Below are 24,538 nucleotides of genomic sequence, written 5' to 3'. Positions count from 1 at the left end.
TACACTCATTAACCTGTAGTACTTTGAGTAATGAATCCCCAAAGATGTCCACATCTTAATCCTCTGAATCTCTAAGTTATTAACATCATATATGGCAAAAGGGACTTTACAGATGTAGTTAAGGATCTTAATATGGGGAGATTATCCTAGATTATATGGGTCAGATCAATATAATCACAAAGTCTTCATAAGAGGGAGGCAGGAGATCACAGTGTGAAGTAAATGTGACAACAGAACCAAGAAGTTAGAATTGATGGAAGAAGGGGCAACAAGCTAAGAAGTGCTGGCAACCTCTAGCAGCTTAAAAGGGCAAGCAAACAGATTCTCCTCTGAAGCCCCCAGAAGGAATGAATCCAGGCCAAACCTTGATATTAGACTTCTGAACCCCAGGGAATAAATTTGCATTATTTTAAGTTACTAAATTTGTGGTAATTTGTTACGGTAGCAATAGGAAACAAATATACAACCCTACATATTTTATAAATGTATATGCTAAGTCGCTTCAGTCGTGTCCAGCTCTTTGCAACCCTATGGACTGTAGCCCACCAGGCTCATCTGTCCATGGGGATTCTCCAGACAAGAGTACTGGAGTGGGTTGCCATGCCCTCTTCCAGATCTTCCCAATCCAGAGATCGACTGTGTCTCTATGTCTCCTGCACTGACAGGAGGGTTCTTTACCACTAGCTCCACCTGGGAAACCCCATTTTATTCACATGCTTAATTAAAAACATATCAGTCATATTATAGTTCCGTCTATGGGGGAAAACAGGGAGTAAAGGGGGGGTAATAGAATAAAACAAGAGAAGTGGCTTCAGTTCAGTTCAGTCGCTTAGTCGTGTCCGACTCTTTGTAACCCCATGAATTGCAGCACGCCAGGCCTCCCTGTCCATCACCAACTCCTGGAGTTCACTCAAACTCATGTCCATCAAGTTGGTGATGCCATCCAGCCATCTCATTCTCTGTCGTCCCCTTCTCCTCCTGCCCCCAATCCCTCCCAGCATCAGAGTCTTTTCCAGTGAGTCAACTCTTCGCATGAGGTGGCCAAAGTACTGGAGTTTCAGCTTTAGCATCATTCCTTCCAAAGAATACCCAGGACTGATCTCCTTTAGGATGGACTGGTTGGATCTCCTTGCGGGCCAAGGGACTCTCAAGAGTCTTCTCCAACACCACAGTTCAAAAGCATCAATTCTTCGGCGCTCAGCTTTCTTCACAGTCCAACTCTCACATCCATACATGACTACTGGAAAACCATAGCCTTGACTAGACGGACCTTTGTTGGCAAAGTAATGTCTCTGCTTTTGAATATGCTATCTAGGTTGGTCATAACTTTCCTTCCAAGGAGTAAGCGTCTTTTAATTTCATGGCTGCAGTCACCATCTGCAGTGATTTTGGAGCCCCCCAAAATAAAGTCTGACACTATTTCCCCAACTCCCCATATTCGAGGTCCAGCAAAGACAAACAGAAGCAGGTCACAGACTGCTCTATAGAAAATAGGTTAGATGCTATTATAAGTGTGGCAGATACTCTGATTATCAGCTCTTTTAAAGGCTTTTATGGTATAAAATCAGTCTCCCTTTTATGTTGATTCTGTGAAGGTAGTGCCCTGAGAAGCAAACATAAATATTTTGGTACCAGAAGGTATGTTGCTCATGGTAAATCACTGAATTTCTCTTACAAATTTGATTAGTGTGACCCCAAGACCGATTCTGGGTAGCCTGACAAACTCAAGTCTCCCGGCGTGTGGACTTGGACCGGCACTGTGCCGACTACCTTAAAATCGTAGAAAGCCCCTGAGCAGCCAGCCTCCAGCTTGGTGTTTCTCTACCCTTCGGACTTCAGCCTTACTCCTCTCTGTGTACTGAACGTCTGGCAAAGGGCTTTACACACAGTAGGCGCACAGTATTTTTCGGCAGCCATCCCTGCTGATCTACTAGTTGGGATCTGGTACATTTGCTGTACCTGTTAGTGGAATGCGGTGACCCCCACCTTCCCTCCAGTCAGACCATCTTTCTAGTTTTATTACCTACTGTCCCATGTTCCATCTACCCCTGAGGACTTACTCTTCTCTGGACACTCTGGAGAAGTGTTCCTAGCCTTTGCAAGGACTGTGCTGAGTGACTAGAGGAGCCTTCCCTGTTGTAAAAAGGAAGCTCAAATATTCTCGGAGGTCTTTGCTATCTCTCCATGTATTCATTTGATCAATTATTCATTCATCTCTTGACTCATTCAACAAATATTGAACACCTCTACTGCCAGGAACAATGCAAGGCACTGAAAACATAATGTAAGCCAAAAATAAAAAGGTCACCACCTTCATGGAGGTCTAGCAGGAGAGCTCAGGTTTATAAATATGACATATTATGTTCACATTGGTGAATATACAATTACCAACTGAGATACAAGCTCTGAGGAAACACAGTTCTTTGAGTGCACATAACTAAGGAAACTTTTATTTTTTAGATTAGGGAGTGTTGTGACTAGAGGGGTTCAAGGAAGACTTCTATAAGAAAGTAATAGTGAACATCAATTTGGAGGCGTGAATTGGCATGCTGGGAAGTGTTCCAGACAGAGAGACTAGAAGAACACGACAAATGTCAAGGATTGGGAGTGGCAATGGAGTTGGAAAGCAGAGAAGAAGGGGAAAGTGATATAAGACGGGGAGTTGGAGTGGGGGGAAGTCAAGGCACAGTGGCAATATGATCAGATTCGCCTTTTGGAAAGCTTATTCTAGCTGCTAGAATTATTATGGATTATTGTGGACAGCAAGAGAGAACAGGTGGTGGGAGGCTTTTGCAATCCTCTAGGGGAGATTAGGTTGAAGGTAACAAGGAGGAAGCAAGAAAATGAGTTCCAAAGATAATGAAAAGGTGTGAAGAAGAAACTGGAAGGGGAGGGAAAGAGGAATTCAAGAATAACTCCAGGGTCGTGCGATAGGAAACACTGGCATCAGGGAGAGAATGTATGTGTCCTGCACATTTGAAGCCATGGCCCATTCCCCACTAGAGGGTAACCCCTCCCATCCTAACCAGGGTGTTCTAGGTTCTCTCGTTTTCACCCCTCTGCCTGCCAACAGGCAGATGCCACACCTCTCCCCAGTCCTCCAGGCTTGCTGTGCTGAGTTCCAATGATACTGGCCTTTTCTCTTTTTTGGCACTGAACTGTTTTATTTCAACCTTCAAACAATATGAAGAGGTAACAACCTCTGACGCCGAATCATGCAAAGTAACAATAAAGGGACCAAAAAATATCAGCAACAAAAAGACAATCATTTATAGGTGTTTCACAGCAGTGCTTTGGCAGTACTGGCAAGTATTTCTGTCCAACGGTCTTCAACAAGAGGGGTCAGAATGAATCCCTTGACCTCAGCCGAAGAACCCCCACATTTCCCCCCGGATAGTTTACACATTCTGAGTCACCACCACACACCACACCCCTACACTTGCCAGACTTTTGTAGTTCACATATCAGAACAAGTAACTATGCATTGTGTGTAATCACAACAAAACATAAAAATAAAAGTGCGGTAGAAAAGTAAAAGAACTCCCATGTTTCCAGTAAGGCATCAGGGAACTGCTGCTGGCTGGGCCCTTCATTTCACCAGATTCAAAAGAAGTTTGACTTACATATCTCAGCAAACCCAATATTCAGAAGCTTAACCATCAGGCTCAAGTTGAAAGTTTAAAAAACAGTCTTCCTTGTGTGTGTGTGTGTGTGTGTGTGTGTGTAAATGTTTCATAGAAAACATGAAATCGAGTTCTACTTTATTTTAAAAACTGAGTATTTTTAATAGTAAAAAAAAAAAATATATATATATATATATATATAAAGGGTTTTACTAGGTGGTAAAGAACCCACTTGCCAATGCAGCAGACATTAGAGACACCAGTTTGATCCCTGGGTCGGGAAGATCCCCTGGAGAAGAAAATAGCAATCCACTCCAGTATTCTTGCCTGGAGAATCCCATGGACAGAGGAGCCTTGTGGGCTACAGTCCATGGGGATTGCAAAGAGTCCAATGGGACTGAAGAGCCTTAGCACATATACATTTATCTCTCTCTTTTTAAAAAAACATGTAATAACAGTGCTTCAGAAGACTGAACTTAACCCTCAACCCCTCACCCTCTCAAGTTGTCCAGCAGGCACAGACGCATTAAGGCAAAGGTTCAGAGAGACGTGGCCGCCTCCGAGGTGGGCTGGGAACACGAGAGAAACACACTACACTCCTGCAAGGCCAGTTCAGAACAGCTTCTCCCTCCTGTTCACCAAGCTGTTCTACATCCGGAAGTAGGGTCTCTCCAATATGTTGATGAACAGGCCCATGTCCAGCATGCCTGGGATCATTTTGATAGCTGTGTTCACTTTACTCCATTTGTCCAGGATAAAGTTCCCATTATCCCTCACCACACAACCTGCCTTGTTGACAGCCAGTGGAAGTTAAATCGCACCCCCAAACTTCTGGGTCCCGGTTCAGCTCACTGCGACATAGGCCATCGGATGACCTCGATGGGAATCCCCTTGTGCCACTGATCCCCGAGGTTCTTTGAATCTTTCCTAAAATCAGAGATCACAATGAAACGGATGGCTTTGCCAGCCACAATTTTCTGGGTGAGGTGGCCTCCACCGCCCTTGTGAGGTTGAGGTCTGCATCTACTTCATCAGCACCATCGATGGTGTGGCGGATCTCTGGTTCACTGAGAGGTAAGTCATACTGTAGGATAAGCTGATGGGCCTGGAAGGAAGTGGGAATACAAACGTGGTTCCGATTCCCTCGTTTCACTCTTTTAGGTATTCCTTGCACTGCGTGGACAATTGTAGAGTCACTACCAGTTCCCAGCACTTGGTTATTCCTCACCTCCTTCTCTGCCGCGGCGCAGCCTGCCAGCTTCTTGGCCTCCTCCCCCTTTGACATCGTGGAAGGGCCCAGGCAGAGGTTGTTAACCTCCTTGCCCTGGGTACTTGTGCTGCCAGGGCCGAGCTGCACACCTCTTCACGACTGCCCCAATGATTCTCATTTGAGTCTTTCTTTTCTATGAAATGAAGACCATACCTCACCATTCATACAGCTTGAGTGAAAAAAAGAATTTTCTGACGTTGCCAAAAACCTTGGCTTTTTCTGTCCACTGAAGCTGGAAAGAAAAAATATGGAGGGAATTTGGAGGAAATAGAAAGGTGGCTTTAAATCTCGGCCAGCCTGGAGGGGAGAACATGCCTCAAGAACTGTGGCCCCTTCCCGCCCCCGCCAAAGAATCTGGGGGATCATATAGATGAGGGCTCACAGTCAGGGGTCAGTGATGTAGAACAAATGTGTAAGGATCTTGTATTTTTTTTTCCTCTTGCATTGTTTCAAAAACAGTAACAGACTGGAGTCAGGCTGTTGTTGTCTAGTCACTAAGTCCGATGCGACTCTTAGCAACCCAAAGGACTGTAGCCCACCAGGCTCCTCTGTCCATGGAATTATCCAGGCAGGAATATTGGAGTGGGTTGCCATTTCCTTCTCCACGGTGTAAGGTAACCCAGCAGTTGGGTCCATTGTCTTTCATGAATTGTACTGTGGCCTCCTTTCTGTAGTATAAGAAAAAAAAAGAGAGAGAGAACTACAAGGGGTGCTCTGCAAAGACTGCTGTAAAGGTGAGCACCAAACACAGGATGTGATTAGCATTGAGTTAGAATGTAACTAACAGAAGCTACAGGTGCACAATGTAGCTCACGCAGAGTTTAAAGGAGATACATATGTAGCTTACATATCAAGTTAGCCTTGATTGCCGACTACAGATCCGGAAGTTAAAGTGGAAAAAAAAAAAAAGAGCTCAGAAAAGGGCAAGAGAAAAAGGAAAACTTTTTTTCTTTTTCACTGTAACCTTTCATTTTTGTTATTGTTAGTTCAATTTTCTCCAGACCTCTCCGCTCGTTTGGAGGCAGTTCCTCGACCCAGGCAGACTTTTCCCACAAAGTGTCTGGACAGGGTCCCCAAAGCTTGACGGCCTAACTCTGATCAGAGCTGAGTCAGTGGCTGGGGCCAGCCTCCAACACTGTCAGCTTGCAGGACGCAAGCCCTTCCACAGTGCCGAGACTGGACCTTCCCGCACCAGTCCCGAGACCTCGCGAGAGTTCGCCAGCGCCCGTTGTTGCCCAGACTCAGAGCCGACGCCTTCCTGGACCTCAGAACGGTCTCCTCTTTCCTCTTCCACCCCGCGCTCCACTCTCGGATTGGCTGATTGAGTCGGGTCATTTTTTTTCCTGGCCAGAAAGCGGCTCGGCAACTAGTCCTTCTTTTGGCCCCGCCTCCGAGGCCTGTAGATTGGATAGCTGAATCTTGCGTCACGCGCTCCGCGGGAGCACAGACGAGCCAATCAGGAGCTTGGCGTATTTTACAAACTGGGGAAGTACCTGGAGCAGAGGCCCAGAGAGTCGGGGGAAAAAGCAAAGAAAGTGGGGGAGACCCTGAGGGGTTCAGGGGGAGGTGCGGCACGGAGATCTTGGAGGGAATGAGGGCTGCCGGCGCTCGTAGGGAAGAGAGGCAGTTCGGGGTCCTGGGACGAAAGAGTAGGCTCGGAGTGTCAGGAGATGACCGAAAAGCGCCCTTGCAGGCGCCGGGTCTTCTGGGCGCGTGGATTTGGGCGGAGGTAGGAGTATCTGGAATGTCAGGACCAAAGCCTCGAACTGGCTGACCTTTGATCCCTGATCCTTTTTTCTCCTTTTTAGTTGTAGTCGTCATGACCACCCTCCAAGCCCCGAAGGATCCTCTCCTCCGGGGTGTATCTCCCACTCCTAGCAAGATTCCCGTTCGCTCTCAGAGACGCCCACCTCTCCCCACAGTCAAACCCAGCGCCCTGGACCAGGAGAACCAAGATCCAAAGGTAAGAGGAGCCTGGGGGAACGAAGACAGTAGCTACAAGGAAGCAGCAATGCACCTCAACGCTGAGCTCAGCTTTTTTTCTCCCCTCCCCTAGAGATTGGGGCAGAAGCTCAGTATTCAGCGTCCCCTCGCAGACTCAGCAGGCCCCAGGTTGAAAGCCACACGTCAGACAGAGCAATCTGAGAAATTGGTGGGGAGCACTCAGCTCCGGAACCCCTTGGAGGAGCTCAGGCCTAGCCATGGGGGTCAAAATGTGGGCCCTAGGCCACCTCCCCGGACAGGTATCTGTTGGAGGCTGTAGAACTGGGTGGGAGAATGGGTTGGTGCAGTGGGGTTTGGGGGCTTTGTAGTCCTGCCTCTCCTGCTTACTATAATTCCTAGTCTCTGCTCCTAGAAAGCTCTTTGCTCTTAGAGGCCCTTTCTTTTCTTCAACAATGTGTCATCACTTCTAAAGCCTTTTCCGGCTCCTCTAGTCACTATCAATTGCTCTTTGTTCTAATGATTTGCTGCACTTTACTTGTTTGTTTATTCATTCATTTATCCATTCACTCATTCATTCTTTTATTAGATGCAACTTATGGGATCTAGACCTGGGCCAAGGCAGTGAAAGCACCGAGTTCTAACCAGTGTACCGCCCGGGAATTCCCTGCACTTCTCTTATAATATGTCCACACTTTGACTTGAATCTGTTACCTCTCTATAGTTTGATGTTACCTTCCTGAGGATGGGGGCTTTGTCGTATTCTTCTCTGGGTGGCAGTGTCTAGAATAGTGTCTTATGCAGATTAAAGTCCTATGAATGTTTGTTGAGCTGAGTTCAGCTATATGAGTCTCTTTGGCTCATGCACCTCAAGGTGACAATGCTAGGCTCCCCAGCCCCTCAGCCTCCCCTCCTTCCTATCCCTCCTCGCCTTTCCTTCTCTTTTTCCCTTGCAGAGGCTCCAGGGACCATAGAGTTTGTGGCTGACCCTGCAGCCCTGGCCACCATCCTGTCAGGTGAGGGGGTGAAGAGCTGTCGCCTGGGGCGCCAGCCCAGTCTGGCTCAGAGAGTACTGGTTCGAGGGAGCCAGGGAGGCACCATCCGGAGGGGTCAGGTAATGAGCCGGGATAGGAGGAGATCAGGCTGGGGTAGGCTGAGGAGGGAATCCTGAGCCTGTACTGAGAGTCTCTTTTGGGGTCCTAGGATGCCCGGGCGTCTGCATATTTGGCCCCCAGAACCCCTACCCATCGACTGGACCCTGTCAGGGCTTCCTGCTTCTCAAGGCTGGAGGGACCAGGGCCTAGAGGTCGGACCTTGTGTCCCCAGAGGTTGGAGGCTCTGGTGAGTGTTCTTAAGGGGCTGATACTAAGTGTTCCTGGGAACTCCTAAGGACACAGCTGGGCCTTGGGATGGAAGGTAGCTCCTGGTAAGCAGAAGGGTTGTATGGAGGCCGATGGGGTTGGTGGTGAAACCTGAAGGTTTGGAGCCTGCTTCTGACTCTCCTTTTTCTTTTGCTCCTGTGTGGCTCAGATTCCACCTTCAGGATCTTCCTCTCACCCCTCTGCTCTTCCCTGTTTCCAGGAACTAAGAAGAGAGACCAGTGGCAGCAGCAAGTAAGGAGGGGGTCATTTGGAAAAGAATGATTCAGTATCTGATACAGAGTCCCTCAGGGCTGGGCCCTCTGGTAGCTCTAGGACTTCCCACCAGCCTGGAGGCGGGGCGGAGGGGAAAATCTGTGAATTCCCAGGGTGAACCCTTGCAGTGAAGTTCAGGCCTTCATAGTCCGGCCTCAATATGGCATCAGTTTCTTCAGGTTGTGAGGGGCGGAAGGGGAAAGAAATGAGAGGTGCCATCCCTTGTGTAGTGGCTAGAGCACAGACTGTGGGAACAAATGGGGTTTGGGTTTGATTCCTGACTCTCAGCACTTACAAGTTGTTCAAGCTTGCCTTACCTGCCAAGCTTCAGTTTCTTTAATCTGTCAAATGAGGACAATGTTTGTATCATCATTTGAAGTTGTGAGAATTAGATGATGTTTGTAAAGCACTTTGCACAGTGCCCAGCTCATATCTGGTACTCAGTGACTGCTTGCCACTGTCCTTGTTGTCCTCAGGACTTCAGTGAGCCAGGCCTCAGGATCCCTTCCGGAGACGTCTGTGCAGCCTGGTGAGTGTGTCTGGCCATGGGGAGAGAACATCAGCTGGGAGCCTGCTTGTAGGGAGCAAACCGAGAGAAAGCTCAGGAGGGCTGTGGCGGGAAGGCCAGATCAGGAGGAGACAGAGAGGAAGAGATCTTCTTCATAGGCCACAGGTTTGCCCGGTTACACTTGTGTCAGAGGAGGTGGTCCTCATTTGTATCCTCTCTCTGCCACTTCCTGCAAGATTTACCTTCGACTCACTGTCCTACGTCAGCCGCTTAGAGCCATCACCACACCCCTAGCCCACTCAGGGTATTCAGATTAATGAGTGACTTCTGAGTTCAAAGGGGTACTGGATGGGTCCCCAGGCTTGATGGTGCAGTGGTGGCTGTCAAACTGGCATACCCTTTCCGGAGGTTGCAAAACCATGTGCCAGACTTTGATGTGTGTTTCAGACACTACAGCAAATTTCCTGTCTCCTCCTAGCTTCCTCTCTCCCTGAAGGGGAACATGAAGTTGTCACTCAGTCAGATGAAGGAGGAGGTGGCCCCCTCGGCCTGGCCCAGCGGGTACCATTAAAAGAAACCCGAGATAAAACCCACACCAGGGTGAGATGGGACCCTCCTGGGATTGGGGAAGGGGCAGAGGATGTACACGAGGGAGTCCCCAGCAGCACTGAGGATTGTGGGTAGAGCCAAACAGTCCCTGCTTGGATCTCAGCATGTTCATTGGGTCCTTGTTTGTCCCAGATGGACCCAAGCCCTCTCCAGAGTGGCACTGGCCCCTGGAGGTCTCCAGAGGTCACAGTCTGATATGTATTTAGGTCACTGTCAGGTCAGTGCTGAGAGTGAGACAGATCTGACAGCTCGTTCATTTCCTCCACACACAGGGGTTTATTGACCAGCTACTGTGTGCCAAGCACTGTTCTAGGTTCTGGCTATACAATACGAAATAAGTTCACATTCTAGAAGGGGAGATAGAAAATAAATACTCATGTAAAATATATAGTATGTCAGATGGTTATAAGTTATCTGTTAAAAACAAAAGGTACTAAATTGTTAGTTGCTTCAGTCATGTCCACCTGTTTGCAATTCCATGGACTACAACCCGCCAGGGTACTCTGTCCATTGAATTTTCCAGGCAAGAATACTGGAGTAGGTAGCCATGCCCTCCTCCAGGGGATCTTCCCAACCCAGGGATCGAACCTGGGTCTCCTGCATTGCAGGCAGATTTTTTACTGTCTCAGCTACCAGGGAAGCCCCCAAGGTACTATAAGGGAAGGAGAACTGGAGGGAGTGGGTGGTATTGCAGTTGCAGGGGTCAAGGGAGTATCACTGAGGTGTGGCTATGTGAAGAGCAGAAAGAGTTGAGGGAGTGAGCCCCGCAGATATCTGAGGGAAGAACGTTCCAGGACATGAGAACTTCAGATGTACACAGGGGGTCTACCTGGTGTGCTTGAGAATCAGCAAAAAAGCAAGGCTAAAGCAGAATAAGAAGGAGAGGAAGTAAGAAGTTAGAGCAATGACAGAATCGGGCTGGGTAAGGATTTATAAACAAGCATAAGACCTTGGCTATGACTTGGAATGAGTGGAAAGCCAAGGAGAGGGGAATGACCAAGGGAGGGATATGATTTGATTAGCTCTTAAAGAATCACACTGGCTGCTGAAGTGAGAACAAGACAGAGCAGTGCCGAGTGGGAGGGATCACTCTTCCACCTGGTTCTTCTCCACAGGACGGCTGTGACTCCTGCCTGATGCCCTCCCCTGGCCAAGCAGTGCCACCTGCCATCACCCGGCCATCACCCTTTGGACGGGCTCAGCGTGTACCATCCCCTGGCCCCTCAGCTCCAGTTTGTATCTGTAGCTACTGGGGGCTGGGCAAGGGCAGAACAGTCTGGCTGGGATCCCTGCTGGGTCTCGATCTGTCCCTGCTCAGCCACCCCCGTCTCTCCCCAGATCTCATATTCAGTGTTGCGGCGTCTTGCCACCCGCCCCAAAACCCAGTTCACACCGCTCCCATCAGCCTCCAGAGTTCAGCAGGTAAGAGAGGGCAGGGGAGGTCACAGGCCTAGGCCAGGACTGGGGGAGGAAGAGGATGATGGATGGGTACAGGGAGTCATGGCATCTCACTTCTGACCCAGGCCCGAGGGTTGAGTGGCCTCTCCCCTCAACCTTGCCCTGAAGAGCCTGCCCTGCCCTGGGTAAGTATCTGAACTTCCCCATCCTGAGATACCTGATTCTGTCCTGTTGATCTCAGGCCCAGCGTTTTTGAGGCAGGTGGGCTCTTAAGAAAAAGCTGCCTAACCCTCCAACTCTCCCTGCTTCTCTGTTGCCCCTTCTAATCCAAGTCTGGGGACACTCAGTTAAGGACCTGATCCCTTCCTCATGAGGGTTGGACTCAAAGTAGTCCTCTTCTTACCCCAGCCTGGCTTCCTCATGTGACCCCTCTCCTCCCATGTGGCAGGAGCAGATTGCAGTCCGGTTATTTGACCAGGAGAGTGGTATAAGGTTGCAGGAGGGGCCTGGGAAACCACCCGTGTCGACTTCTTATGGACCCCACCCCAGTCGAACCCCCAACCTCCAGGAGCTGAAGATGCAGGTGGGCTGGTGTGGGTAACAGCTTCAATGGCTGATGGACACTGACAGGGCTGGGACTGAGAAATAGGAGTGGGGAAGGTGGGCATGGGAATAGGACAGAGTGGGTACAGACATGCTGTTGACATCACGCTCTCTCCTGCCTACAGCGCATCAGTATCCTGCAGCAGCTTTTGCGGCAGGAAGTGGAGGGGCTGGCAGAGGGCAAGTGTGCCCCCCTTAATGGAAGCTCCTCTCTGGATATGGTGGAACTTCAGCCCCCGCTGGCTGAGATTTCTAGAACTCTGAATGCCCCTGAAAAAATACCGGGGGCTTTTCACCTTTCTGGACTGTTACAGCACCCTGAGCTGCCAAAACCCTACTTTCCAGAGGAGTGTGGGAAGCCAGAGCCCTGCCCTAGAGCGGAGCCTGAGATTGCCCCGCCCTGCCCTCCAGCTGAGCAAGGCCCCCCAGAGTCCTGCCATGGGAGGGGGCCTGAGAAACCAGAGCCCTCCACCCAGGAGCAGCCTGAGGCATCAGGGCCCAGCCCTCCAGCAGAACCTGGACCCCTTCAGGCCTGCCCCCAGGGGCAGATAGGACTCCCAGAGCCCTTCACTAGGGTAGATCCAGGGGTATCAGAAGCCTGCTCCCTGGAACTCAGAAATCCAGAGTCAAGTCCACGGCCCCGCACCAGTCAGTGGACTCCAGCGACCACCAGCCTGACCTTCTCCTCCCAGCGCCCACTTTGTGCCAGTCCCCCTATCCACTCACTGCAGTCTCTGAAGCCCTCACCGGGCCCGGCAGGTAAGGAGTTGCTTGGGTGGGGTTGTGAACAAAGGAGGTTATCATCTCTTGCTGGGAGCAGGGCCTGCCCTGCACCAGATGATCCCATGCTTTCTTTCCCCTGCCTGCCTTGCCCCAGCCTAGCTCTCCCATTGGGGTGGGCGGGGGGGTGGTATGGCACCTTCAGCCCTGTACTCCTAATTGGCTTGGCCCTGGTGGGGGGTGGGAAAGGGCGGTATGTGGTGGGAGTCTTGGACTTCAGAGTCCACCCTGAACTCTCCATGGCCCCTGGCGCTCAGGTGCCAGCCATCCGGCCCCTCGGACCATGGCCCTGAGGCAGCGCCTCAAAGCATGTCTGACTGCCATCCACGGCTTCCACGAGGCCTGCCTGGACGATGAGTGTGCCTTCTACACCAGCCGAGCCCCTCCCTCAGGCCTCACCAGGGTCTGCACCAACCCAGTGGCCATGTTGCTGGAATGGCAGGACGCCCTGGTGAGCCTGCCGTCCACAGCCAGCTGTACCTGCACAGAGGCCTGTGGGAAGTGGGGGCAGGGGGCGGCCTCGGCTTCTTTACAGTGGGAAGAGCTGGGTACAGTTCAAGAATGGCTGGGCTGTGACAAAGTCTTTTTTCTCCTTAGTGTTTTATTCCAGTTGGTGATGCTGCCCCACAGGATTCTCCGTCATGAGGCATCTGCGTCCACTCACCCCTGTCCTGTCTTTCTCCTTCCTTTTAACCTTATTTATTTTCCACACCGTGGATTGGAACTGACACCCTTTTGTCCTTCAATAAAGTTTCTAAAGTGTCCAAGTGTCTTTTCCTGTGGTCCTGCCTAGGCCAGCTACTGCTGTGTTGTTCTTGTCCACATGGTGGCAGTGTTCTCCAACTTAGAGGTCAGCCCTGGGTTCTCCCCCTCCCCCAGACTCCCTCACCTAGGAACTGACCAGGTCACCCCACCTCTGTCCACCCTACCCTACACTCATAGCAGGCTCTATGAGTGAATCTGTTGGGGGTGGAGGTGAATGTAGGACTTTGGGGACCTGCTTTTCTCCTTCCTCCTTGAAATCTTGGCCACTCCCAGGAGCCATCAGCAACTCACTCATCACATAGAGCTCCCTAGAACTCTTCCCCCCTGCATCATCAGCAAAAAGCAGAAGCACCAGACCCATATCTCTGAGATCATCCCTTGTTAGTGTCACTCTGGTTGGTGTCCCCTCTAGTAGAAGGCCTCAAAGCTCTCCTGAAGCTGACACCCTTGCCATATCAGAGTAGAAACCCTGGGCCACTCCCCTCTGCTCCCAGAGGCAGACCTTGCCAGGGATAATTAAACCTTCGCCTCTGACAGAGTGTAATAGGGTAGGGGTCCTTGAGAGGAGTGAGGAAGGGTTCAGCCACTTTCCCCTATTCTGCACCAAGTTAAGAGGCACCCACATTCTCCAACTTTACTTTATTGGAAGAGGCAGCAGCAGCTGTAGCCCCAGGGCCTAACCCAGATGGGGGTGATATGGAGACTGTACAGGATGAGTTTTAAGTGCTAAGAAAGAACCAACTGGTTCCCCCAGTTCACAGGAAGACTGCCAAAGCTAGAGCCTGAAGCCTGAAAATGGAGATGAGGGAAGAAGAGATGGCAGAGAAGTCATGACAGGACCAGCGCCCACCCCGTCTCCTCTCCCCCCACCCAGATGCGTTCTCCCTTCCCCAAAGCCAGCGTTTCCCTTCTGTTTTCTGCTTTCCATGCCTCTGTGCTACAGCCAGTGAAACTTCCCTAGCTCCCGGCTTAAGAGAGGGCCATGACCTGTGACCCGCGCCGCTCTGCTGCCCCGGCTTTCACAGGCATGTGCACGGATGCTGGTGGTCCCTTCCCGAGTTGCTCTGCTCCTCCCACCGGCTTGCTCAGCTCCCCAGCCACGTAGTTACACCCCGGAGCACTAAGAGTCCGCCCATTAAGGCCACCTCCCGTATCCGGAGGGTCCGTCCACCGCCAGGCTCTCAAAGGATGGGGCGGCGCCTTGGGTGGAGCAAGCTGAAGGTGGTAGGGAGGGGAGCAGAGGCGAAGGGCGAGCGAGGGCGTCCGGGAACGGAGCCCGGCTCAGTCTGGGTAGATGATGAAGCCAGAGAAGGTGCTGTACTTGTTGGTGTTACCGCCGTGCACCTTCCCGCCGTCCAGCTTGATGAAGACTTCATCGCCCACATCCAGGTGCAGGATCACGCTGTTGCTGGCGTAGTCGTAGTTCTGGTCGGCATCCTGGGCGATGGCGCTGGCCCGGACCTAGTAGGGAGAACAGGACAACCCACTCACGCTTTCTACGGAGCTAGGGTGAGGAGGGTTCAGTCAGGGAGGTGGAACTGGACCTGTGAAAGCGATACGTTGGTAACAGACTGCAGGGGTCCGGAAAGACAAGGTGCCTCGCAGGCACCGCCATTCATTCGCTCACTGCCGGGAAGTGGGCAAGTTTCACGCTTTCTGTGGTCCTCCATTTGAGCTATAAGGTGGGAGGTAATAATAGAACCTACCTCATCAGGTTGTTTGGATTAAATGAGTTACTACATATGAAGTGTGTTAAAACACTGCTTGGCACAAAGGAAACGCTATATAGATTTTCTATTAGTATTATCATTTAAAAAATAAGAGTTCGATTGTAGAATAATTTCTAAGATTCTGAACCCGCTTTGACCTCCTAAACTCGTGTTCCCATCCCCCGGTGACAAGGCACAGGCATGCCTGTACGTGTGCAAGCAAGGGTGCGGGCTGTGGGAAGGTGCCAGTCTATATATTTGCCCCTTCTAGCCCCCGAGGGTGCCCCGACGTGGGGGTCGCTTTCCGCCCCAACAGGTAGCCCCTCCCCTTTCTGGTCTTGTTGCTGCAGATCGCCTCGAGCCGCCAGCCCCCTCCCAGCCCCCCTCTTCCTGTCCCGCGGGGGCTGGTTATTAACTCATTAATTATTCATCATTATTCTAATCACTATTTACCGTCCCCAGGGCCGCAGCGCCCGCACCACAGAATACAGAGTGGGAGCCGCGGGGCCCTCCCCCCTCGGGAACTGACACACTCTAGATACACACACCCACCCCCACGGCCCCTCACAGACACCCCACATAGACCAGGCACACCTACTCAGTGCCACAGGCAGGTAGACATCGCTCCACTCTCACCCCGCACCTACACACTTCATCATGCACATACACTCTACAGTCTAATACACACACACTCTCACTCCCTTTCCCTGGGTTCCTGGGGTGGCTCTGCTGGGAGGAGACCCCAGAATAGTGCCTGCAGGTCTTGGAGGCGAAAGGTGCTGCAGCTGTAGCAAGACCTGGGGTTTGGACAGCTGAGAGAAGCTGGCCAGATGCGCCTGGTCAAATGACCCCATGGGACAGCAGGGTGAGGAGGTCACAGCTCAGCCCTAATCTTACACCCCTGGCTTCCAGCAGCCCAGGCACAGTTCCCCACCCCTACCCCAAGGCCTCTCTCCCTCCCTGCTGCGTGTCTGGGGGCGGAGGCCAGACCCTGAGCTGAGTCTTTGGGGCTTTTCTCCCAAGCTAAGGCAGCAGTGACTCCGACTCTGACCACAGGACCCGGCTGGGGTCCGCGGCTTCTGTCCTTTGCCTCCTTCCTTCTCCCAAATTCATTCCTGCAGGCCACCTGGCTGGCTCTTGAGCTGCCACATCTTCTACCTCTGCCTACTGACTCCGTATTAGCTGAGGGTAAAGGCCACTCTAAAACCAGGGACCCCAGGCCTTGGGACTAGCAATAGAGTTGCCTGGGAAATGAGCAAGTGTTTTCTTTCTTTTTTACTTTATCCTAAAAAATCCAAGCTGAATGCCCCCACATGGGAGCAGCTACCAACTGCCCACCACCTGAAACTCAGATTCCATGCTAATTTGAAAGAGCCAGACTCTGGGAACTAGCCCATGGAGCGACTGTGTAACCTGAAGGCCCGCAGAGCTGCAAGAGACAGAATGAGAAAAGAGGCTAGTTGGCAGGGTGAGATACCAGAGAGGTTTGGTGTAAGTTGCCTACAGATGGACTGTGAGGTAGCAGCTGCTTATACAATAAGATTTGCCTTTTAATTCTGACACCATTCCTAACGTCCCTGTGAGACCCTGGGCAGGTCATTTCCTTTCTCTGGCCCCCAATTCCTTTTCGGCTAAGTGAAGCGATTTCTAAGTTCTTGGCAAGCTGTCCTTCTTGGATTTAGTGGCGCTGTTCGGGGAAGAGATTCGGGTTGTGTACTGAAAGCAGGGGGATTTAGAAAGCTTCCCTGTCTTGGGCTGGGTGGGAGAGGGGCATCTCACCTGTCCATTCTTCATCAAGTCGGCCCACATGCTGGTGCCATCACCGCCGCGCATCAGCACATGGTAAGCGAAGAAGTAGACACCCGGCATGGGGCAAGTGAACTTGCCACTGGCCGCCTCATAGGCGTTGCCTACGTTGGTCACCACGTCGTCGAAGCGCAGCACCTCGTAACCCTCATGTGGCCGCCGCAGGCCAGCATAGAAGGCAATTCGAGGCACGTAGCCGGCAGGGGGCGCCACTCCGCCGGGGCCTGGGCCGGGAGGGCCCGGAGGACCCGGCCTGCCCGGCTCTCCTGGAGGCCCTCTAGGACCTGGTGGTCCCGGGGGCCCTCGCAGACCTGCCTTCCCGCGCCGGCCCGCCTCTCCCTTGGCGCCGGGAGGAAAGGGGGGCACGGAGGCGGGTGCGCCGTCGGGTCCTGGGCCTCGCGGCCCGTGCGGGTCGCACACCATGCGGCAGCGACCCAGCATTTCGTAGTGCGCCGGCCCCTGGGAGCTGTGCACTAGCAGCGGAATGGCCACCAGCAGCAGCAGCACCATGGCCACCCCGACGGCCGCGCCCGCCACCCGCTTGCGGCGGCTCAGCCGCGACGCGGCCAGGGCTAGCAGGTCCTCCTCACTCTTGGGCGCAATGGTGCCGGAGGCCTGGGGCTTCCTGCGGGCCCCGGAGGCGGTGGCCGGGCTCGGGCTTGGGTCGGGACCCCCCCGACGGCTGCGCCCGGCACCCCCACCCCTTCGGGCTTCCGCCTCAGCGGTGCCGTTCCCCAAACCTTCCGTCAAGGCGGAGGTTCCCCCGTGGACCAGAGGCAGCTCCAGACGGTTCAGAGTCCGTGGTCCTCTATTACCCTCTCGTTCAATCTAACGTTCCAGGGCGCCTGAAATCGGCGGCTTCTCGGACGGCTGGTTTCTTAACGGATCTAGGATGCCTGCTCTCCGGACAGCTGCTTTCTCGAGGATGGCGGCGCCTAGGTCCCCGGCTACCCAGACGGATCGTTCCAGCTGGAGCTGGGACTGCTCTCCGCGCTCTGGACGTCCCGGGCTCTGCGCTGCGGGTGATGCCCACCGGACGCGACCTCCTCTGCAGGTTTGCGCTCTGGCTCTCGGCGAGCCCTGACCCACCTTTCTACCCTAGCCGCGGCCCCAGCCCCCTGCTGGAGCCCTGGCCCCACGTCTCCCTCCTGCTAGCGCTCTCCCTCTCTGCGTCCCTAACCTTCCTCCCCTCCCTCCCTGGGCGGCAGTGCGGGTGGTGTGAGCCGGCGCGCGGCGGGAGCCGCTATAAGCGGCCGGGGGAGGGGGGGTGCCGAGCGACCCCTGGCGCCCAGAGAGGGAAGCGTGGAGGCGGGGCAGGCCTCGGCCCCAGTCCCGCGTCCCCCCAGCCTCTCGGTTCCTGACCCGCTCTAAGCCAGTTCTGCAGGGATTCACCGCCCCCACCCTATCCTTACTTTCACCCTCTACCCTGAGTTTGGTATTCCCGGAGCTTGAAGGAGGCCACAAATAGCGATGGGATAAAAAGCGGTCGAGATACACATAAGAAGATAGAGGTAGATTCCTGAGCAAAAATGAGCCCTCCCCGGCTCCCCCCACCCCCACCAAAAAAAAAAAAAAAAAAAGCCCGCAACCAAACAAAAAGGACTAGGAAAGAATCGAAATTTGCCACTCAGTGCCCATGACCAAATAATATATGGTCAAGGGTTCAACGGGTACGTGTTGGCCCGAACTGGAAAAGGCAAATCTGCAGGCACCTCTACTACCCTCGACCCCCAGTGTTGAGGGGCGCAGAGCAAACGAGCGAGCGAGGGAACAGAGTGAGAAAACAGACCAGCCCGGGAAAGCAAGCAGGAAACCTACAGGGAAGCAGAGAAGGAGCTACAGAGAAATCAAAGGGACGGAAAGCCAAATAGAGACGCAGAGACAGAGACAAAGCTTGGAAAAGAGACTCACTGACAGCCCCAGAGGGGGAGAGGGAGAGACAGAGACGGAGAGAGAGAGACGGGAGCCAAGACAGGTTGACAGATCGAGAGAGAAATGTAAATGGCGCGCTGCAGAGAGACACCCAGGTCCGTGTTCGGACTCCAATGTGACATATCAACTGTGGGGAAGACGCGGAGGCGGGGCGCTTCTTGGAGCAGTGTGGTAGGCTCTGGGCCTGTGCATTGTGACAGTGTGCTGGCAAGTGTGGACGTGTCCATGGGACCCTGGCCTTGTGTGTCCCTGGGTGAGTGGGATTGTGGATCGTGTGTTGTCTTTGTGTGTATATATGTGAGGGCTGTTGGAAGGGAGGTTTTATATTTGTCTGTTTCCTAGTCCCTAAATGTGGTACCCCACAAATGTCATCTCTCCTGTCTCAGGACTGAAGTGTTGAGTTTACTGGGGAGAAAGAGTCAGAAGGCCCTGCAGGCCCAGCCCAGCCCCACCACTGCCCTTGTCCTAGACCTTGGCCAGCACCAGGATCTCTGCCCCTTCCCCCTCCCTCAAAGGGCTGTGGTCAGATGGAAACTCAGAGAAGTTGGACCTCACATAACAAATGCTTGGCGGAGGGATTTGAAATTGGTTATGCAAAGTAATAGAGCAAATAATGCAGATTCAGTGCTAGGCATCCTCCTGTGAGAGGTGAGTGGTCATTCCGGTGGCCAAGAGGAAACATCCTTCCTCAGGATCTGGCCCCTCGAGGGGAAATTTCCTACTCACAGGGTCTCCGGGGGCCAGAAGCTTGAAGAAGGAGTCCCAGGACTGGCAAACTGGGATATTTGGAGGCCCTGGAGGTAGACAACTGCAAAGGATCTCTTAGAGACTAGGATAAGCCACTACTGTAATGTATAAAAGTACAATACATAAAATGAGAGTCCAGGATACATCAGGGCATGATTATTGGGTGGAAAGTGATTCCTTCATCTCTTGTTTCCTGTTCCCCTTCTCTGCACCTTCCAGCCCATTATGGTGCAGGAAGAAAGAGGTTGCTGAGGCTTGGCCTGTTGGAGGGAGGCCCCCTACGTGCTTGAAAGGGTTGGGAGAGAAAGGATTGGCAGTCAGTGGGGGAGGGGCCTCCTCCAACCATAAATACAAATTTTATTCAAGGTCTTTGTCGCCATTTGTCTTCCTCGGGGGGCTAAGGGCCATGTCGCCCCGTGCATGTCTAATTCCAAATCTGCTCCCCCAGGCTGGATGATGGATGGATCAGAAAGGAGAGAGCAGGCCAGGGCTCACACTGGCCTCCCTGGCCGATCCTCAAGCCCCATCGACCCCAGGTCCTTCCACCTCTCCCTCCTCCTCCCCCTTCTCCCACCACCCACTCACTAAAGGCCCTCTCTGCTCAGCCCTGCTCCGCACCCCTCTCTCCGACTTACCAAGGCCCTCTTTTTGAGCTCCTCCACCTCAGCCCTTTTCAGGTCCTAGCCCTCTTCTCTCTGGAGCTTGCCTTCTCCTCCTGTCCCCAGCCCAGACTGTGAGCTTCGGTGACCAGCAGGGCTGCAAGGCGGCAGCGGGTGTGTGTGGTGGGGGAAGCAGGCTTGGCTCACAGGAGCCGAGGGGCAGCTCCATGAATTTATTCATGTTCTGTTGCTCTTTCCCCACACTCTGGAATGAAGCTGCCAGCTCACCAGGTCCTTATTGCTTCCCCTGCAGCTGTCACATTCGGCTGAGGAGGGACCTGGGTAGGGTCAAGGCCAGCTAGTGCTCCTGGGGCCAGAAGCCAAGTGTCTGGGCTCAAGAGGAACTGCTGGGGCCCAGGCTGGGTCTGGAACAATTTATTCAGAGCTCCTTGGGCAAACTGAACTGGGAGACCAAGGGAGGTGATGTGGTTGGGAATGGGAAATAGGTAGAGAGATGTGCTTCAGGGCACAGAATGGGCAGTGAAGGAGGGGAGAGGGGAGGAAGGCTTTGAGTCCCCTAGGTGCCCCTTATTGAAAAGCACAGCCAAATCTGAATTCTGCCTTACCCTCTGTCCTTGACTCTGCACTAACCCTGACCCTAATCCCAAAGTATCCACTTGACACTTCTCCAATCGTAAAATAAACCCTAACTCCATAACCTGATACAAAATGGAACTCATCCTCACTGTTCTGTCCTGGAACCCAGGGGTCTCCCAAGAATTTTCCCCAGGGCTTACAACCAGGTGTGTGTCAGAGTTCTGAGGACTAGACTTTAGATTAGCATGTGATTAGCATATGATTTGCATGTGCTATATCCCTTCTACTCTGAGGAAGTTTTCTTGTTAAAATTTTATGAAGTCTAGCTGAAAGGTCCTGGCTCCTTGAAGTTTTTCTCTTTTTATTCCTTCTCCCACACTCCTTGTCACAGACCCCTTCAAGGGAAGAAAGAGAGTGAGGAAATGAGCAATAGAAAACTCGTGCTAGGAAAGATCCTGGCAGTGTGATTGCTTCCTGTCACTTGAAGGATAACCTCCACAAGCCTGTTTCCTCACCTTTAAGAGCAGAGGAACCAGCTGGTTGATGTTACATTAAGATAAAAGGAAATGCCTCTCTCCCCCATGCACCCTCTCCTTCCCCACCTTTCGGGGCCATTATACTGTGGTTCCTCTCCACTTTCCTCCATCCCACCCCACATACACACACTCTGGCTTTCAGTCCCTACATGCTAACATCACACAGTTCTGGAAGCAATCTGAGTTGCATGGTACCAGACTCCTGGTATGAAGAGAAAGGAAAATTGCCCACCTGAGAGGACAGGGAATAACACAGATAGGGAAATAGTATGATCGAGTGCTTACAGTATTTTAGAGCTGTTACAAGTAAGGTCTCTCATTGCATCCTCGATGCATCCCTGAGGGGTGGATATATTGTCTCCATTTTACAGATGAGGAAACTGAAGCCCAGAAAGGAGAAATGCTTGCCCTGTATCACCCTGTAAGTCGCAGCCCTAGAACTCGAGTTCTGATCTCCTGGCTTCCTTTTCACTGCCCTGAAAAGGAAAGATGACACCCAAGGCGGTGGAAGGGCAAAAAAGGCAAGACAGGATTGGGGAGAGAGATGTGAATGGGTTTCAGGGAAGACCTATGCGTTTGAGGTCAACGCGGCAGGGCTTTGGCTCAGCGTGTCCCCCATCCTCCACTCCCAGCGCTGACACCCAACTGGTGCTCAGTAGTTAGCTAACGGAGGTTGGCCCAAGTCAGCTGCGGAGATGAGCTAAGTCCGAAGGGAAGAGGGAAGAGAAAAAGGAGGGAGAAGGAAACAAAGACAACCGCAGAAAAATGTGCCCCCGAGGCGGAAGGCAGGAAAGCCGACCGGAGTTGCTGAGGACCGCTCTCCTCGCCGCACCGGTGGGAACACAGTTGCGGCCCAAGACTCTTCGCACGCTTTGCCCTCCCGCGCGGAGGGTCGACAGGCCTCAGTGAAGGGCAGGAGGGCAGGTACGCCGCCGGACCTAGGCCCTCCATTCAGCCGCCGCGCAGCTCGGTGCAGCCTTAGGTTTAAAGGGTCCCCGCCAGAGCTCTTGGGGCTGAGAACAGGCTCATGGCTCCACAGGGAGGGGGTAGAGTTGGCTCCCCATCTATATGTCAGGCCAGATCACACTGACTTCCTTCCGCAGCCCTTGACCCCTTTCCAGGTGCGGCTCCTCGCCCTAGCCTCTCTCTCTACCCGCTTCTGCTCCAGTCTCCTCGCCTCTGTCCATCAGCTCCAGCCTCCAGTTAATGAAATCTGGCGAGCGGCCGCACAGACGGCGGTCGGAACCTTTATTTCTCCGCCTGGATAGTGGATCCCGCGGTGGGAGACCGACGGGTGAGCAGAGGATTGGTGGTGCGGTGAACCGAAGGCCAGTCTCCGACTGGTGAGAGCCCGAAGCGCCGGAGGCAGAGCCAAGCTGCAATCTTCGAAGGCTCGGCGAAACGAGGTCGGCCCCTAGGATGCCCTCTGCCCGGGGTCCTTAGTTCTTTCCTATTGTCCAACAAGCAGGAGACTTCGCAAACCCCATACCCATCGCGCCCTGACCCGTGTCAACCTGGGACTCCTGGTTCCGCACTCTAGGCGGATCTGGCTCCCTTGTGCGAAGCGCTTGGCGGCTTTGAGCCGGCGGCCGCGGCCCGGTGCTTCCTCCCACCTCCTTCCATCTCTTCCTTCTTTCTCCCCCTCCTTCCCGCGCTCCCTCCCCGGCGGCCGCGGCCTTTATTAGGGATTCCGCGGCTGTCGGTCCCGCCATCCATCCTGTCCGCCGGCAATTAGGCGGCCAGACAAAGAGCAGCTTCGGATGGATGAGGGTCCCGGCGGATCGGAAATGTGAAGGGTCAGCGCTGCCGCCCGCGGCGCACCCCGCTCCCCCTCCGCATAATCACCGGCCGCCCGTCACTCAGCCGGCCGCCAGGGGAGCTCCAGGGCCGGGGCTGGGGGAGGGCGGGGGTGGGACTGCAGCCTAGGCGCCTAGGGCAGGGCGAAGGCGGACCGACCTGCGACAGGGGCGCCTCCTGCGGGAGAATGGAGGACTGCAGGGGGCCCGAGGCACCTGGAGGAGACAGAAGGCAGGGCATGGTGCCCCGCGATTTCTGAAGGCGGAAGAGAGGACTGCTGCCTGGGGGCATCCTGTACGGAAGCTAGGACTTTGGCTCCGGGGGAGAGGAGAATGGGGGCCTACGCGCCCCCTGCTGGGAGGCTGGGGGACGAAGCCCTAGGGCCTTGGGTCTGCAAAAGTGGAACCGAGCCCAGGACGAATCCCCTTAGGGTCTGTAGCCTGGTGCGCCTCCTATTGGATTAAAGCGATACTGCGCTTCTGTTGCCGGATCTCTTAAGTGAAATCTAACCCAAGCACATCAAATCCAGAAAAGCTCCAAGGCTGGGCGAACCCAAATGGAGCCAGAGGAAGTTCAAGGAGTCCGGGTTTTACTGCGGATTCTTTGGCGCTAGCTCCCAGCTGACAAATCAACATCTCAATCTGACAATTAGTAGTGGAGGTGGGGGGAGAGGGGCTCTCGCCGCCTGGGCCGCTTAGCCCTCCCGGCGGGCGGCAGAGAGGTGGGCGGTGCTGGCAGTGATGAACGACTCCGGGGGGGCCCCGGGCCCCGAGCGCGCATTCATTACTCGACTGACAGGCGGGCGGCAGGCCGGGCGGGCAGCGAGTGGACGTGCCAAGAAAGAGGCAGAGGCAGGAGCGAGAATAAGAGAGGTGTATAGCAGCCCACTGCCGGGTCAGCTCCCGGCTCTTCACCTCGACCCTGGTACTTGACTTCCTTGAGCTCAGCGTTTTTGTTGGAGCTGGCCTTGGTCGCAGAATTTGGGTAGCGGGGACAGAGGTTTAAGCCTTCTGCTTAGGTTAGGCGAATGAAGGTCTAAGATGTCAAGAAAGTGTGTAGACAGGCTTTAAGACTAGGCGCTCCCGCCTGACCTCGGAGGAATTGTGCGTGTCTGCGCACACAGGGGTGGTGTGTTGTGACAGGGATTGATGGGTGTGGGTCGCATGTGGGGGTCGGCGATTGTGTGTGTCAGTGTTAGGGATGCGTCGGCTTGATTTTGTCAGTGGAGGTGTAAGTGCTGCGTGTGTCTGAGCTGCCACCTCTCCCTGCGTGTCTGAGCGCTGCCCCCCCCCCCCCCCCCCCCCCGTCAGCTCGCTGTCTCCACTTCTGTAGGAAACAGCAGTGTGCACAGTGACAGCTGAGGTGTGCTGCTGGGGGTAGGGGCATAATGTTAACTGTGAGGATGCTGGTTCAACAACTGCTTCCTTCCACCATCTCTACCCCAGACATCATCCCTCTCCCCAGCTTCCTGAAAGTACTGGATGCTTTTTCCAAAGTCTGGGGACCCAGTTGCTAAGTTCTGGGGAAGGAAGTGGTGACTACCAGAGTTTTCTACCCTCCACATGCATGTATACATATAGGCAGTCTCCATCTCATATATAGTCGCTAATATAAGATGTGATCCACAACCCTTCTGGCTTCCCCAGGCTGCTGGTGGATAGAGAGGAGGAGGTGGATCTCAGGA

At 53.5% G+C, this 24,538-nt stretch overlaps 2 protein-coding genes and 2 pseudogenes across 16 annotated transcripts; 2 read left to right on the top strand and 2 right to left on the bottom strand.

Moving 5' to 3' along the window:
- Positions 1–4,107: 4,107 nt before the first annotated feature.
- On the bottom strand, positions 4,108–6,714 carry LOC147371653 (ribose-5-phosphate isomerase pseudogene; annotated as a pseudogene).
- On the top strand, positions 6,326–13,130 carry TROAP (trophinin associated protein). Of its 14 annotated transcripts, none has more exons than XM_086403861.1 (15): positions 6,326–6,459; positions 6,702–6,856; positions 6,950–7,136; positions 7,791–7,948; positions 8,038–8,175; positions 8,365–8,447; positions 8,945–8,997; positions 9,455–9,576; positions 10,701–10,817; positions 10,924–11,007; positions 11,109–11,168; positions 11,432–11,566; positions 11,712–12,345; positions 12,624–12,817; positions 12,964–13,130. In XM_086403861.1, the coding sequence occupies exons 2-15, from the start codon at positions 6,713–6,715 to the stop codon at positions 13,009–13,011; spliced, it is 2,157 nt and encodes a 718-aa protein (XP_086259987.1). In that variant the 5' UTR covers positions 6,326–6,459; positions 6,702–6,712; the 3' UTR covers positions 13,012–13,130. The 14 variants fall into 14 exon arrangements, 11 of the variants coding, with proteins under 11 accessions (XP_086259987.1, XP_086259981.1, XP_086259978.1 ...); XM_086403855.1 differs by having other exon boundaries at positions 6,327–6,428; positions 8,416–8,447; XM_086403852.1 differs by having other exon boundaries at positions 6,327–6,428.
- Positions 13,131–13,755: 625 nt separating this feature from the next.
- Positions 13,756–17,867, bottom strand: C1QL4 (complement C1q like 4). The gene is made up of 2 exons (XM_086403864.1): positions 16,620–17,867; positions 13,756–14,592 (listed from the first exon to the last, which is right to left on the bottom strand). The coding sequence occupies exons 1-2, from the start codon at positions 17,154–17,156 to the stop codon at positions 14,413–14,415; spliced, it is 717 nt and encodes a 238-aa protein (XP_086259990.1). The 5' UTR covers positions 17,157–17,867; the 3' UTR covers positions 13,756–14,412.
- Positions 16,989–23,338, top strand: LOC147371650 (uncharacterized; annotated as a pseudogene). The gene is made up of 3 exons (XR_015164820.1): positions 16,989–17,694; positions 22,247–22,355; positions 22,743–23,338. The product of XR_015164820.1 is annotated as an uncharacterized LOC147371650 (transcript).
- The last annotated feature ends 1,200 nt before the right edge of the window (positions 23,339–24,538 follow it).

Source organism: Bos grunniens, chromosome 5 (genome assembly GCF_055505025.1).
Source record: "Bos grunniens cultivar Pamir isolate PY7600 chromosome 5, Bosgru_T2T1.0, whole genome shotgun sequence".
In the NCBI taxonomy this organism is placed as follows: Eukaryota; Metazoa; Chordata; class Mammalia; order Artiodactyla; family Bovidae; genus Bos; species Bos grunniens.
The sequence above is the reverse complement of the archived record's forward strand: the minus strand, read 5'-3'. Positions and strand labels throughout refer to the sequence as shown.